The sequence below is a fragment of the Charadrius vociferus genome, unplaced genomic scaffold, assembly GCF_000708025.1.
Source record: "Charadrius vociferus isolate BGI_N301 unplaced genomic scaffold, ASM70802v2 scaffold472, whole genome shotgun sequence".
Taxonomy (NCBI): domain Eukaryota; kingdom Metazoa; phylum Chordata; class Aves; order Charadriiformes; family Charadriidae; genus Charadrius; species Charadrius vociferus.
The window spans coordinates 4,955,782-4,973,023 of record NW_009647735.1 but is presented as its reverse complement, the minus strand read 5'-3'; the positions used below and the strand labels follow the sequence as shown (position 1 = coordinate 4,973,023).

At 35.8% G+C, this 17,242-nt stretch overlaps 1 protein-coding gene across 1 annotated transcript in view; it reads right to left on the bottom strand.

Annotated features, from left to right (window-relative positions):
- Nucleotides 1–17,242, bottom strand: part of DIAPH2 (diaphanous-related formin 2) — a 174,752-nt gene that overhangs the window by 68,776 nt on the left and 88,734 nt on the right. The window contains exons 22-23 of the mRNA XM_009881778.1: nucleotides 16,991–17,120; nucleotides 2,284–2,408 (exon numbers count right to left, since the gene is read on the bottom strand). Coding sequence (XP_009880080.1) covers nucleotides 2,284–2,408; nucleotides 16,991–17,120 — 255 coding nt within the window. The remainder of the gene's footprint in view (nucleotides 1–2,283; nucleotides 2,409–16,990; nucleotides 17,121–17,242) is intronic.

Below are 17,242 nucleotides of genomic sequence, written 5' to 3'. Positions count from 1 at the left end.
ATGCCGTTAATTGTGGTATAATTCCTGCATCCTAGAGCTCTCTACTGAGAGCTGATTTATGTTCAGACACATCTCAAATTTTCTGAAACACTCAAGCAGATAGAGATGTTCAGCCTGAAATTCTTTAACTATCTAATCTCACTATGCGCTATCAACAATTCTTCAACAAGCTGACAGAAACAAAAGAAATATACTGAAGACTAAGATGTCACACACACACACACACACACACCATTTACTCTTCAATCTAGAAAACAATACGGGAGTGTAGAAAATTTAAAACTGTTCAAATGATGAGCAGAAACAAATTTGATCACTCAACATCACTGGAGATGACTTTCTGAAAACGAAAAACACCATTTATCAGGTCATCTATTAATTATGAAAACGTAAATCCTTAGGCAGAATCAGCTCATTTCTTACAGTCTTATCTATTTTGTCAAGCCACCAAATTCAGTAGTATGATAAAAACTGTCAGGCATATACAGTTCAGGGTGCCTATTTTAATTACCAGGAATTGGTAATCTAGCTGTGACATCAATGTACATGCACTGAAATAAGGCTGGTCAGGAGACTTTTCAACAATTAGTTTTCACAAATTTCATAGGATTCTCCTATTTTAGCAAATACAAAAAAACATTAGTATATTTTTAAAAAAAACAACACCCTTATTTTGCATTGTCAGATGATCTTTCTTCTTTAAGAAATTCAAGTGTCAAACTGAAAAAGGTAAACATTACCTACTTGGCTCTTTTTTCTAACCAAATGACTTGACTGATACAAATAATTTTTATAAGTACAGTAAATAAATAGGTAGCAAAACAACAAGTGGCAAAGCATTTACTCAATACAACTGAACAATAATGTATATAACCTGTAAAACAGAGCTGTCAAGCTTAACAAGAACACGCAGTTGCAAAAGGCGCATTTCAATGTATTAGTTTCATTTATGAACAAAAGTGGGGCTTACTTGATAGTATTCAGCCTACACACATGGTGACAAGGCAAAGGACAATTACAAGGAAATATACGATTTTCTTATGTGAATATAACTCAGGAAAATAATAAGCTTTTTTTTTTCCTAATAGCCAAACTTATAAATGTGATTACTAGCAAGTCTCCTAACCTTGCAAATAAGACAAGGTGGAAGAGAATATTTAAGTAACAAGAAACAATTTTCCACTTAGTCATGAGTTGTCTCCCTTAAGCTACTTTTCTGCAGTGTTGTCAGAAACTTAAAATAAATCCACATAGAGAAAATACTTAATATCTGCCTGTGAATTTCTATCACTGAATCCATTCATATGGTTAATCCTGCTAAAACTTATTTTCCAAACACACAGTAGTTAGGAGACCCTCTTCATTACATCCACCTACTAAATATGATGAGCAGCTACAAATTAGCCTAGACAACTATCCCCTCTTTTTTTTTTCTTTGAAAAAACCCACAAAACCATGACTTCGTCCAGTCGCAGTAAGAAAGAATAGATGTCACATGAACTATCTGAGCTTCTATCAATGCACAAAATGCCTCGGACTTGGCCATGCACCATAATCCAAATACTCCCACGTATACAGAAATGTGCTTTCTGCAAAATAAAAACCTGCAAATTTCTCACAGTTTTGCAAGCTTCTTGCATCTACAGTATACTTTACTTGTAACTTTATACTTTTGAGCAAAAGTAAAGCTGGATATATGAAAATTTTGGAGGGAAAACAGGCTAGACAGACATCATTTGGTGTTCTCCCACAGACTTTACTTGCTAGTGCTTAAAGAACCCACAGTCCCTACTCCCTACAGAAATAAAAGTACAAATCAGTCGAGTACAAAACATGTAAACACTTTTTCTCTAAAATCATCGGCTAAAAATAAATAAAAAAAAAATATTACCAAAATTCTTACTCTCCTTTTCAAAAAAACTATATATAACTGAAGCCAAAATAATAAATATTCTACTGCTGATAGTTTTCTAGATTGAAATGAATCAACAATTATCATTAAATACCATTCTTTATGGCAAAACGCCCCATACTATCATCTTTTTGACCAGCCACTGTGAGTACTTACAAGAAAGCTATCTGGTTTGCTCCCTTGAAAGTCTGTCTATAAACTCTTTAAGTTGTACTTAGTTACACGTGGTCTTTCTTTCAGCATGTTCTGTTATGCTTTTCTCTGCACTAAATTAAAAGCATGGAAGAGGAGACTTAAAACTTATTTTCAAGCACTGTAAATACTTAACAAGACGATCAGAATGTTCAGATGAAGACATGCAAAAAGGATATGCTCATTTTTTCTACAAACTTATCGTGTTCATCTTGTGTTTTCGGGAAATTCTCAATGTCATTTTCTAGACGCTGGATCTGATGGTTCATTGAATCAAGGTTGCTCTTCAGAGTCTGGGCTGAAACTGAGAAAAAAATGACAATGAGTAAAAAGCTTCCAGATTCCAGAAAGGGTATCAGAAGAGGAAAAAACAATGTCAGGATGACTTATTTTGAGAAGAATAATTCCATTAAGTAGACTCACTTTTTTTTTTTTAATTACTGCTCATAAAAATCCTTCTCTTCATAAAAATTGAGTGAAAATATCTAACGTAATATACCAAATCATCATATTTAATGTTGAAATGTCACCACTTAATTCTACCATTAGTTCAAATTATTCAATTTCTATTTAAATTTATCGGTAAAAATTCTAATGTTTCATTCTTTTAAATTTATTTCAAAGATTAAAAAGTAACTAAGGTTCAAAGAGATTTTACCGTATTAATGCACGTACTTGGTTAAATGAATGATCTTATTAATGCCTGTACTCAGTTACAGAAATGATTTAAGCAACAGACATGGAGAAGAGATCAAATATTTTTCTTTTATTGAAATTAAACTGGTTTCTAGAAACCAGCATCTGTGAAACCCTCTGTTAACACCGAAGTTAGATTTGAATAATAAAAGCCACTGATAATTAAAAAGTAAAGGACTCACAGTACAGCATAAAATAAAAAAAGAGGCTACTCTAAAGAAACAATGTCATATGCTCTTCTAATGTAAACCACTATTTCTGTAATTTGTATTAAACAACCACTAATTGATACATCATGAGAGAAGTCTCCGTTGGAAACCTTGACATCACAATGTTGAAGGTGAAGCAATACCGCATCACAAAGAAATTCCAGAACTAGATGAACAGTGACAGGGTGTCTGCAGAGAAGCCCCTAGTCAAACTGTAATGCTAAAACAAACTGAACCCAGAATATTGAGTTTTGACATAATCCATAAAGTCCACTTATCATTCTCAACTTAATCATAAACAGCAGTTTGACAAGCATTTCCTCTCAATTTAAAGATGCATTTTAGAACCGAATTCTATCTTCCGTCCTTTGTCTCCCCTTGCATAGTTTACAAATACGTGCTCTCAACAAGCAATCTCAACACCGCCCTTCCCAAGGAGCACTGTAACATTTGCACCATTGCATGTCCTTCCTCCAAATTGAAAACACACTATTTCAAGCATACTCTGTTTCAGTGGCAATACATACTAAATCTTTAATGACAGTGGATATAATCCCGGTCAGTTTTTAAAAAGACAGTACCACAACCAACTGTTGATATGTGGAATCAGAGGTGAGAACATCCAGCACTTGATCTACTCTTCAGTAATTGGCCAAATCGATGCTCTTTATTGACTCCAGGCAGCTGCTCCACAAAGCAAACCCTGCAGATCTGCATCCCAGCTAACCCAAGGATTCTTTGCACAGGCAAGATAAGCAGACAATGGTGGGTTTTTTTTTAAAGGGGTTTCCGCTTTTTATTATTTTTTGATGCTACAACATTTGTAGAAAAGTTGCATAAAGTTTTTTCCAAAAGAATGGTTTCTTTTCCTATTTCTTTGTCATTTAAAAAAACTGTGCTATGACTATGCAAGATTAAACAGTAGCAGGAATTTAAGATGGCTTGAAAACACTGTACAGGAAATAAAATTCCTGTGAATGAGGAAGCTGTTCCCAGAACAAAAATTAATTCTATATTCTTTGTAAGTAATTATTCATATCAGCCATAACACCATTGATTCAACTTTTCACAAGCACACTCAAACACGTCAGGCACAAATACAGCTGTCTTTATCACAGGCTTAATCTTGATTTTATATTCAATTGAATCTATTTTATACTGGGTACCAAAGGAACTACTAATCATGTAATGTTAAAATTATCGTGAAACAGCTTTTTAAGCTTAACTGAACTGGTGGAAAAAATAAAGACGATTGTACACACCACAGCATCTTCGAAGCTATTAACTTAACACTTAAGAGTTAACCTTGAAATCCACCACTAAAGCAGTCTGAATAGTTATGCAGGTTATGGCTGCATTAGTTTAATCATTTGATAGTATTGTCAGAAAAGGAGCACACATTTTGGCTTGAGCTGAAGAACTTGAATTACTATAGTATTTTTACAGACTGTTTTGTCATTGGATAGCGAGAAAAACAGCACTGAAGTGAAATGTTAGAACTGAAAAATAAATCAGGAAGACATAAATGGTAATTTTGTTGGTAAAACAAATATTAGCTGGTAAGTAAATCAGCAACATAACAGAAAATGTTTAACTGTTTTCAGCAATTTGAAAATATTTAAATGCAGGACAGCTTAGCAAAACTAATCGTTTATTTTTGTCTCAAATTTAAAACTGCAAAAAAGTTCAGCAAGCAATGACAAATAAGAAGTCAGCCTCTGTGATTAAAATGGAAGAAAAGCGTTTTCAATAACTCTGTTATATAAAACTAAGTCCAGAAAACAGTTTAGATTAAGTGCATACTGATTTTAAAAGTATGAAGGAACTCTATCCAAGCAAGAAGGCTGCATTCAAAAGCTGTGCTTCCCATAACTAATTTCTATATTCACACTGAATTATCGAGAAGTATTGTAGAATATTAATTTCCACTTATATCTGGTTTTGCCTTGCCCAGGAAAAGGTAAAAGTTTCTGTTCAAACAATTTATGAAGCTGTTGTTCTGCAAGACAAGCTTAAAAAGACTACATAACTGAAAACATATATGAAGACTATAATAAAATATCTGCATTTCCTCCCATAAAACTGTTTTGTTAGAGATTTACTACTTCACTAATGTGAAGAGGAGGCAACGTGAATGAATACCTTTTACTCTTTCAGGGAAAATCAGGTGGCTTTCTTAGAAGTCTTGCACGGTTTTAATTTATGAAAGCATAAACTCTACTTGCAGCAAAATACCATTTCTTTGAAACCATTTCATAAATGCACATACTAAAAAGACTGTCTCTATCACTATACTCCTCAAAGCTGATGATCACAAGACAATGGCTTGTTCACCTTCAATTTTGCCATCATTCCACACGAAAATTGGGCATCCTAGTAGGCCTAGTCTAAAAATCTACGTGAAAGGTAGCATTTGGTCTTCAGTGGCACACAAGCATAACTGGAAAAGCCTCTCTGAAGCGGTACTTACAATACTATTCCATTTAACATTGCAGCAGGAGAAAGCAACCGACTAAATCCAGTACAAAAATATCCGATTTCAAGATAGGAACAATGAGGCTAATACCCAAAAACAGGAAAAGGAAGAAAAAGCCCATCAGCAATAACCACCAGAAAAAAAAACATCCTTAACTCCCACACACTCTAGAACGAGCAGTCCCAAAAATCACAGTGGAAAAGCCAGCGTTTAAGAAAGCGGAAAGTTTGAGAAATCAAAAGAAAGTCAGATTTGCTGACATGGGAAATAGCGGAGGCAGATGGCAGAAACAAGTTTAGAAATGGATTATTTAGATTTATATACAACGGGTCCATAAACAGGTATCTAAAGGAACCGGCAGGGGTGTAACCCTTAATATGTCTCTGAGAACATGCATGGATGGTGGGCAATACATTGAAGGAACTTCAGTGTTGTCCCTAAACAGCACTGGACAGAGCGTCGCCTTGGGTGGACCACTGGGCAGTTTACACATCCTTGTGCCTTGATTCTAAACACATAAACCCTAAAATCTATATACGGGCTCATCTTCAAGGCCAACGAGAGGAAAAAGACAGCAAGATTTATCAGTCTATCAGACTGTATCAGTCTGGCCCCTTATTTAGCAATAACAAGAGTCTCATTTGCGGACAGCTGCTGCAACTCTAAGATGGAAAAAAACACATCATCTTTAACATGCGTACCTCAAACCACTATAATAAAAGGATTTATAAGACAGAGGAACAATCCAATACCAGAAATTAAACATGTATGTTTCAACTAACAACAAAAAAATTACTATTAACATATAGGATTAATATAAACCAGGTGATTGTGAAGTGATGCATATTAATGTACTGTCAGATTCTTTTTCACGTCAGTGGAAGACTAATATTAACACTTAGATTTATCAATATTCTCTCTGCACAAATACTGAATGAAGCTCAGTTAATCATGCATCATTAAATCTACAAGCGATTAAAAGATTATTTTGTATATTATTATTTCTTTATAATAGAAATCCACAACCACTGAAGAGAAGACAGTGTCATTTTGACATGAAAGGTGATAATTTTTTTCTTCACTTTACTCTTTTCCCCATATTAATTCCTCCTCCGTAAAAAAAAAAAAAGAAAAAACAAAAAAAAAAAACAACAAACAACAAAACCCATCCACCTATTTTGGAGAAAGCAGTTGCCCAGACTGCACACTAAGGAAGGCTTAGTGAATGTCTGCTAGACCACTTTAGTCCTAGGAAAATGCTACAAGCAGTTAATCTCATGTGAATGTCAAACACTAGCTAGTCCCCACGGTCAAGCTAAACATTTTATATTTACAGTAATACAGTAATAGTACCAAAGGACAGACTAATCCTTTCGAAAAGATTTCGTCAGACTAAGAGTCCTTCCCTAGAACAAGGGCTAAAATGATACCTTTTGATTAGGTGCGGTGTCTCTTGCATAATAAATTCAAAGGGCCTCTAATCACAAGGCAAAAAATGGCCATGTCTACGTTTAGTGACAACTCTAAAGTGAGAGCCAATGATGTAAATGACTTCAGTAAGCAAGGGCAAGTCTATATGAAGCAAATGAACTAATGGATTTGCAAGTCTAGACAGTATTTGTGCCATAACTACATCCTGAGCATACTAATGATTATTTATTTCTTACTGCCTGAGGGCAGATGGAAGTAGTCTTTCACAAAAGCCTGAAAAACAGTTTGAGGGGAAATGGGTGAGCAAGTCCATAATCTGCAGGAATTACAACCATTGATTACTCAATCCATACCACTAAGTAAGTTTATATTTATTAAGGGAATAAACGTTCTGGTGGAGTTAGGTGAACAGCGCTGCTACAGCCTGCTTGAGGATTCTGAGTACCACTGCGTGTGTGCACTGGTGTGTATCTCAGTATGCCTGTATACTGTATATCTGTGTGTATATATGTGCATACACTGCCATTAATCTCTCACAATTTACACTTATATATGTAATTTTGTGAAATACGGGTGTACCATGATATGTGTATCTCACAGGCACGTATGTATATGTACATACATTTATATGTGTGTATACGAACACACACACCTATATACCCCTATCTGTGACATATATCCCAGCATGCCTATATCACACAAGACACCCCATACTTGAAGCCTCGTGGCTGAACAGCTTCCAGACCTGAGAGCAGTACAGCTCCCTTCACATGTTATTTCTCAAGTAATTAACATGTCACTATTCATACTAGAGATCTTTCCTAACACAGCTATGCTGTCTGCAGGATACAAGCTATGATCAATCGTGTTGTCGCACTTTGATATACAGATAAACCATTGTGCTAAAAAGGTAAATCCAGCATTAGAAGAACGATTCTGAAAAGTATGGTACAGATGCGCCTTCGGTCGTAATTCCCCCTGAAGGGGGGTGGTGGTGGTGTAGACACCACATGCATTATTCATTATTTCCTTTATCAGAAACTAGGCCTTCACTACATGTTAGTGTGATAGACCTAGATCAAACTTCAACAGTAAAACTAACTCTATATTGAAATATTTTTCCCAGGATGGACACTGAACTTAATCATTAGGAGTTCCGAAGAAGTAACTAGTCGAACAGTCAAGACATCAGGGATTAGACAAACTCTTAAGATTACATCCAACCAAGCCTACTAATGACAACAAGCAAACATTCTTCTTTCCAGATAAACATCATGTGATTTTAACAGAACTTACGGAGAAGAAATATTGAAAACTGTTTTCTTAGGCCAACGGTGTCTAAATTTCAAAGCAGAACCCCAAGTATGGCAGAATAAATTATTATGTTCATAAGCTCAGAATAAATGTTAGCAATACTTCATTGCTTTAAACACCTTGGGATCAGAGTGAAAAAACTAGAGAATATCCTAACTACCTAAGGCACATCACCATCCTCTCCTTCCAAAAAGGGGTAAGTTTTCTGACACAGACTACTTATGCTTAACAGTCAATACGTCACGCGTAACACTTTTTTCCTGTAAATCTTCCACAGATTTTTCCCTGCATCTTTTAAATTTTAGGAAAAACACCAACTCTACCCAAATGGTAATGTTTTGTTTATATATTATGACAATGTACTGTAAATGAAAACATGTAATTTGAAAAAGCTTTAAAATAGAAATTTTAACAGATACATTTCACACATCGATGTGTGTTTGTACTTCTAATTCGCATTGCTAAGATTTCATTCACTAGCAGAGTGAATGCTGGTCTCTGGATGTGAGCGAATGCAGAGTCTCTGCATTTTAGTTGCCTTATCACAACATTGATAGAGAATGGTCAAGGAAGGCAATGTCACATCTTTATCATTTGTCAATGCTTTATCATTACGGACTTACAGCAAAATCATTATCTTAGTTAACCAAAGATAAAGCAGTTGTGCATCAATTCTATTGTCCTGTCCATTTGCAAGTTGAGCTGAACCACAATTTTAAGATAAAGCCACCATGTAACAAGTCCAGCCTCAAGTAGCTCTTGGCTTTACAGTTTAATGAAAGGTTCAGTCTAAAATACTAATCAGCTTGCAGTCAGAGATGATGTTTAATGAGGCATGTAGGTGCAGAAGCTCTAAACTGCAATATTGTTCTCCATCTATAGAAAGAAATAAAAGAGATTTATCAATCTTTATTGGAGGGAGGGAAAAAAAAAGCAGCACTCCTCCAGACCAAAAAAGGTGACAATCTCAACTGTGAACAAGACCTAAAATTATCACAATACAAATCTTTACAAAGATATGACATCTTCATATGTCTTATCCCAGAAATAAAACAGATAAATCTGATACAATTTAAGGAAACGATCACAGACTTTAAACTCACATCTGGAAAAACCTATACCACACAAGCTAAAGAGTTATTAAAACCAAATATTGGGTACAAAGATGAACAGATTTTCAGCTCCTCAGAACAACAATAATAGCCATCTAAAGTGAGGAAATTTAAATTAAATATTACATGCACTGAAGTGCAAGTGCCATTAACAAGCTTGCCTTGACAAGTGAGATAGTGGGGGGAAAAAAAGCATTGCCTGTTAGCCTAAAATCAGAAACATCATGAGTAGCATGTCTTCCTTCTCTCCTCTGGAGCTGAGGAAATTACAAACAGTGCTCAATCCTGAAACACTCAATATATCCACAGAACAAAGAGAAATTTCTGTGGGCAGCTTATATTTAATATCAATCTACGTACAGAACTGTAGTCTAGTTTAGGGAATCAATCTGCTTCTCTCAGTTCCAGCAATTATGTGCCTATGTATATGTTTTAAGAATAAAAAAGTAATTCTGATGCACGTAACACAACTTAAGACCTTAAGAACCAATTATAAATGGACAAACAGTGCATTAGGAGACCAAAATGCGTTACCACTATCACTGTTGACATAAGCCAGTAAAATTCCTTTCCAAAGCACAGCACAGTACAAAGTCATTGATCTCCCAAGTGATATACTGGAACATGAAATCCCTTCCTTTTTTGGACAGGTCACATAGGGCTACGAAGATGATCAGAGGGCTGGAGCCCCTCTCCTATGAGGGCAGGCTGAGACAGTTGGGGGTGTTCAGCCTGGAGAAGAGAAGGCTCCAGGGTGACTTTATAGCCCCTTCCAGTATCTGAAGGGGACCTCCAAGAAAGCTGGGGAGGGACTTTACACAAGGGCATGTATTGATAGGACGAGGGGGAATGGCTTCTAACTGGAAGAGGGGAGATTTAGATGAGATATTAGGAAGCACTTTTTCCCTGTGCGGGCAGTGAGCCCCTGGGGCAGGTTGCCCCGAGAAGCTGTGGCTGCCCCATCCCTGGAGGTGTTCAAGGCCAGGTTGGATGGGGCTCGGAGCAACCTGGGCTGGTGGGAGGTGGCCCTGCCCAGGGCAGGGGGGTGGGACTGGATGATCTTCAAGGTCCCTTCCAACCCAAACCATTCTATGATTCTATGATATTATCCAACTCGTAACTGACTCAAAATTGTTTATTTCCAAAGGTCAAATTAACCGGCAGCGAAAGACCAGTCTTCTGAAAAAGAAAAAACTCTGACCCCATAATATTCCTTCTGCTTGAATCCTGGCAAGCGTTATCCTTATTTCTGTGACCTACGTAAATTCTCTGTGTGCCAAATTCCTCCTATTGTCTCTTGTCAACACCAGCCTTTCCACCAAACTTTTCAGGTTTACCTCACTATGAGTAAACTGTAAGTAATAGTACGTTGCAGAATATAACCTTTATCAGTTGAATGGGAACTGACTTTTCATATTACAAATAAAAGTTTTTTAGCAAACAGATCCCCCGATTTCAGAACCATAACCAGAAGTATTAGAGGTGACCAGTGAGAACAGCACTGTGTTCAGTAGCATTCTGCTGGCCACGTGGATATCTCCTCCAGAGCACTCTAGAAACTCACCTTACTTTGGTGTTAATTTAATTACAAATGCCTTTCAAGATGTCAAAAGTTGAGTTAATTTCTAATACAGAGCTTATAGTCACAAAATCAGCATCTATTACATAAGCACACTGAAGCAAAACTTCCTGGCAAAGGTATAAGGCAAATTACAAGTAAGGCAAAGGAAAGAAGCCACTGGACTTTTACGTTCTGTTCATAGCACCAAGATTTGGAAGCATTAACTGAACATGCTGAATTCTGCTGTGTTTATTTCAAACGCCTGTATTTTGCACTGTTACTATTTCTCCAGAGCTCAACTTTTCTTGGCTGGTGTACGGCACTACTATAGATGTGCTGTAACTCCTTGTGAAGCAGCTATGGCACATTATATTCAGTGGTGCACGTGTACAAAAACTGCAGAAAGTAAGGAATACAAAAAAAGAGAAGGTGCAAAGCTTTTGTAATACAACCTATCTGTTGTTGCTACAAAATCACTAGAGAAGGTGTTGAACAACTTGATGCAACAGACCTCCCCTCAGGCTCTCAACTTGTAATTGAAGTTTGGCCTTTCCCACTACCTGAAGTGCAAGTCGTGCTTCCAGAGATCTAACAACCTTCCTTGCATCAACGAAAGTGCAAATTCAAGAACAGATAAGGAGGAAAAGGAAGTAGTAAGTGTTGTTTTTTAGCTTTCACCTTTCCCTAGCGGCTTGTATTAAGGAATTCTAAATGGATTACATAATTTGAGAAGTCATTTAAAGCAGTCTTCAAATCTGAATTGGTTTAACTACAGCCAGAAATTCTTTAATGGTTTAATTTCTGTAATAAGAAACAGCCCATGAGAGTCATTTGGACTATTCTTTAATTTTGCCCTTGGTATTTACGCTTCAGGGAGAGAAGGGAATCCTTAAAACTCATGCCATACAAAATAACTTTGTTTAATGGAGAATCCAAACTGTAGCTTTGAAACGTAGCTTCAGAATTCAGAACTGCCACCATTTTGGTACCATTTATTACACGTTAGTAAATAGCAGCTAAATAAATCCTCAAAATCTTCAGACTAGGAAAATCTAGCAAGCAATTTTGCAGAGTGTAAGCCAATCCAGAATCCTACTGAGTCTCCAACAGGATCTCCTTCAGAAATTGCACCTTGGAACTACAGCATAAAAACTATCTGTGCAGTTTTTGCTTCCCCGTCTTCCTCACTGACACTTGCCAATGAAGGAGAACACGTCTGTCAAAAAAACCTTTTAATGAGATGATGCATAAGCTACCATCAATGTGGTGATGCTATATGCAAATACAGGAGTGTTACTAGAAGAGTCTTCTAGTATTTGAGGTACCTAACTGTGTATTTACTACATTCAGAAAAACACACAGAGAGTTTATGACATTTCAATATTGCAGTTAAGTAAATGAAAAGAATGATAGAAGTCACTATACAGTGCAAGATTGACTTTTGATTATGATGCAAAATGCCAACTTCAGATTCTATTATGGAGAGAAAAGTCACAGATGCAGGCATTAAATTTCTCACGCCAGAAGGCACTGTCTATTTCATATCCACTAATATGCCAGATTGGGCAAAATCTGTTTCAGCAATTTCAACTGTGCAAGGTGGAAAATATTGCAGATCTCTTTGTAAAAACAGAGTTTCTTCCACCGCAATGAACTATAAAACTTTTTTTGACAGAAAAATGACTACTACTTATGAGTATGTTTTAAATTGCTATACTTTAAAGCAACAATGGCAGAGAATGTTTTAAACTATTTTCCCCACTCTAAAATTATGGCATTAAATCACAATGAAACACCTGTACAGAATTTAAAAATTAATATTTTCTTACAGTATTTGTAAAATACATTAAGTATATACATATTTGCATTCCACAGTGTTTCTGATTGCTAATGTCCTTTGTAGAGATGCCTCAACAGTCAAAACCATATGCCTGCAAATTAAAGACTTTTTTTTGCCTCAACATAAGTGAGAAATCTGTGCTCCTGTTACTTGTACTATTTAGTCTACTACACAGACATAACTCACCTCCCCCAAGTGTCTTTCACTTGATTTTATTCAGAATGCTGCACGTTTCTTTTAACAATACTTTAAAAGAAGTATTAGGTGATATACCCTTAGATCAGACACAGAATTCCCTGTCTTAAGAACCGGAAAATAACCCTCTCCGAACAAGACTTTATTATCTATACTGCATTCACAGTTAAGCTCAGCCCTTCGCTTGGAGTTTAGCTGTTCTTGGAAGTTCTACATAATTGCTCAGCTTATCCAAAAATCCACACTGTCTATACACACAAGGTATCTCTAACTCACCTAACATGTCAGGAGAACACATAGAATGGCCAATGGCCACCTCCAGGTAATAGCATTTTATAGCCAACTGTTTCTGAAGTAAACAGCGGTTGGACAACACAAGCTCAGAAAGCTTCGCACGACTGTAGACAGCCCAGTAACTTCCACTCTTGGTAGACAAAGCAAGCAGGAGGAGCTGGACACAATGTTCAGCTGATAAAGATAGGTTACGTTTTTATTTTAAATACAGGTACAGTGTTTAAACCATGACCTGTGATTTATAACTGTTGCTGTTTTACAATTAAGTTGTTAGTATAAAATAAATGGCTAATGTTCCTTCTCTTAATTTTGTGTTACATATTATTTTTTTTTTAATTATTATTTCTGGGAAGCTTGAGACTCAGGAGTTTCAAGTTACAACACACATATCTTTTCTGAGGCATTTCAAATTATACTTTTTACAATGTGATTTTGTCTAGAAATCCCAAACTTGTTATTGGATTTTAGAAAGGTACCTCTTGGTTTTGTTTTGATGTTTTGTTTGACTGAAGCTGCAGAAAGGGTCAGGTATTTAATAAAATCACAGATTATAAGATGGCAAGAGCAAATACAATGAAAAGCAGCAACTGAAATAACAAATAAAGTGAAGAAATTAGAAATATGAAGGAAAGGCTTTGCATAGTTTCAATAGTAGGGGAACGAGGAAAACACTGCAGACCGGGGGAAGGTAAATGAATATCACTTCCATCAAAAAATCCAGTTTGTCACAATCTTGCGATTTTTTTATGCGTTTTCCTTTCATACAGTCTGCTTCAAGTAAGAAGGAATGCTTTTCCAATAATCTCTTGATAGTTAATCAGTTTGACCTTTGCATTGACTTTACAGAATAAAACTGTTTCCTAATTTATTTTTACTTTTCATAAACCTCTAGGATGATCTTCCATCTTTAAAAAGATCAAATATTTTACTATACCTAATATCAGATTATTGAAGATTTTAGTACATGCATGGGCAGTTCATCTAATCCCATTGACCTTTTCATATTAAAATCCAGTTTTATGCTTTCTGTTATTTGTTAAAAAAATAATCATCTGTTATTCAGATGCTGGTTCCTTATTTTTATATGGAAATCAAAGCAAAACAACACTTTCTTTTTCTTTACGTGAAATTGAGAAAATGCATTCAAGATTTAAAAGAAGTAGAAAGTGATAAGTCTTGTAATTGGAATTTTAAGTATAGTTCAAACTATGAGGCTGCCTTCTGCCTAAAAAGTGAGCAGCATACATCTTAAGTAATCAGACTGTCACCTGTTTAGCTCCTGTTTCCTTATTTAAAATTCATACAGAGATAATATTTGCTGGTAGATTTCCTTCTATTTTATGTCTGACTAACTGATGCCAATGTCCTCATATCTGTAGCCAATTTATTCCAAAAGAAGCCTCCAACAGGAAAAATAAACCTAACTGTCCATCCCTGAAATCACTGGATTATAAAACACCAAACAACAAATAGGAAATGAAAATCTTCTCTTCCACACAAAGCGTGTTAACTTTCTACATAGAAAAAACAACCACAACTGACAGAGCAGATGAACATTACAATTAAACAAAAACCAAAAAGTACCATGGGGAACAGTTGAGGCAAGTTGCACAAATCACATTTATTCTGCCAAAAACCTGCTTCATTACAGAAAGCAAAGAAACACTGAAAGGGAAGTTCTGGTCATTAAAAATGAACAGTAATTTATGCTTTTGATAAGAAGCCAGTGTTGCTTATAGGCAATGTAATGAGTTTTTATCTTACAGAATGAAACAAATTTAACTGCAATGAAACCTTTTTCATTTATACATATTCTAAGCATCAGGATTATTAGTGACTTTGCTCCTATTAATATGCTTTCCTTCTTTTGGATTCTACAGTGTAACTAAACTTTACTAACTCTTTTGGTTTCTTTCCTCAAGTCAACTTACAGAACATCAGAAGCTTTGAATCAAACTATAAAAATCTCAAAGCTGCAAGATAAAGTGTTAGCCACAGAAGAAAATAAATAGAAGATCATCAAATGTGCCTGGTAAACCATAAGGCTTTGTAAAGAATTTAACAAGAGATGCAGGAAGAAAAAGATCAAACTTCGAAAAAAAAGAAATCACCTCCAGAAAAGAACTACCAACTGATAGAAAATATTTCTGTAATTTAGATAAGACGACAAACTGCTATTTGCATGAATAAAACTAGTAACTATGTTACTCTATCATAGGTCCTTGTGAACACCCTGGCCAGACCAGTGACACTTACTGGGTTAAAAAAAACCCAACAGAACAAAAAATTTAAAAAATGCCACACCATGATCAGTTTGAGGAAGTCACGACTCCCTATTAGAGGCTGGGAACAAACAACATTGACAGCAACATTAACAGCAATTGTGAAAATTCTTTGAGTAATATCCACAGTAGTGCTTACCTATAAGTAGCCAGCTACATGCTGTTTAAGCACACTTTTATTTATATATATATACGATACATTCAAGATGGTACAAGTTATCTCTTCAGTCTCCACACTACCTTAAAACACAATACCATCCTCAACCCTATATAGACAGATCAGTTCCATTTTGTCAATAAGCATTTGTGCCAATGAAGAATTCATCAGCAAAGAAGAAAGTGAAGCATGGAGACATCTATTCAATACAAATACAATTTAGTTTCTATGCAGAAAAACCCAGGGAAAGGTACTTGCGAAGTCTGAAAAACAGCAAAAAAATTGTATGCGAAAGACAATGACATAAATCTATGAGTAAGTTGGAGATGAAACAATAGTAACGTTAGGTTGCTTGACGAACTATTCCCTAGGTCCCTGAGAAAACAAGAGTTCTGCTCTCACTAGTTTAAGACAGAAGAGAACAACCTGAAAGAAAACGATAGCCTAATTAGAAAAAAAAATAATCTAACAGCTAACCACTGCACTGAAGAGAGTCACTGACGGATAGCAGTGAAAAAAAGGAGACAAAAATTTGCAAGACAAAACCTGGATAGAGCAAGCAGAAATGTCTATCAAACTTCTTTTCCCCTCTCCTTCCCTGTATCATCTTGTGCTGCCCCAAATTCTGATTCACCTTCTAATGAATCAGTAATGCCCAGTAAAAGTAAAACAGTTTGCATTATCTTCAGCAACTATCCCACAGCCTTCACTTTGCAGAGCGAAGCAACAACTGTGGCAAGCAGCACAGAGTATTTCACATAAAGAGATATCCAACAAACGAATTCAGGTTTTTTATCACATTCACCAGGCTGTACTACTGACTGACAAAAAAAAAAATATCACTATTAATCATTGACTGTATAACATAATTACACTATGTATTTCATATACAGTCTGGGATCTTTAGAAAGCATACCTGTTATTCTTTGTTCAGGTGTTCAATCAAGTGGTACAACGAGAAATATTTTAACATGCGCACACACACAGAGGGGTTCACTCTCAAGCAACAAGACTTCAAAGGCTCAATAGTAAACTAAACATCATCATTACACCATTCACACAACTTCCAATATGTGTTTTTGTAAGTACTTCACTGAAATATGCTGTATTATTTCCACAGGCTACTTCAGAAGAGAAGTATATTACTGGTTCTCCCCTCCTCACTTTTTCTCAGGTCAATAAATACCAGAAAAGCAAAATCCACGTGGATTATCAATGCTTACAGGTTACATAATCCCACAATCTAAAATGGAATGTTGGGAGTACTTAATGTCAAAGCAAACAGCTATTACCTTTACACGTTTCATCTATTTGCTTACCTTTACTCGCACTCTCAACATGTTGCAATTCATCCGGAAATTTTAAGATGTCCCGGTAATTCTCCTCACAGATTTCTGCCAGAAAATGCAGTAAGGTTGTTTTCTGATCTGATGATTTAGTATCTCGAATCTAAAAAGTGGACACAGGCAAAAAAGAGAAAAAAACAAACACTTTTTTTTGTAACAAAATTTAAATAAAGTGAATATTGCAAACGTAAACTCATTAGCAAAAAGTTATCTATATTTGTTGCC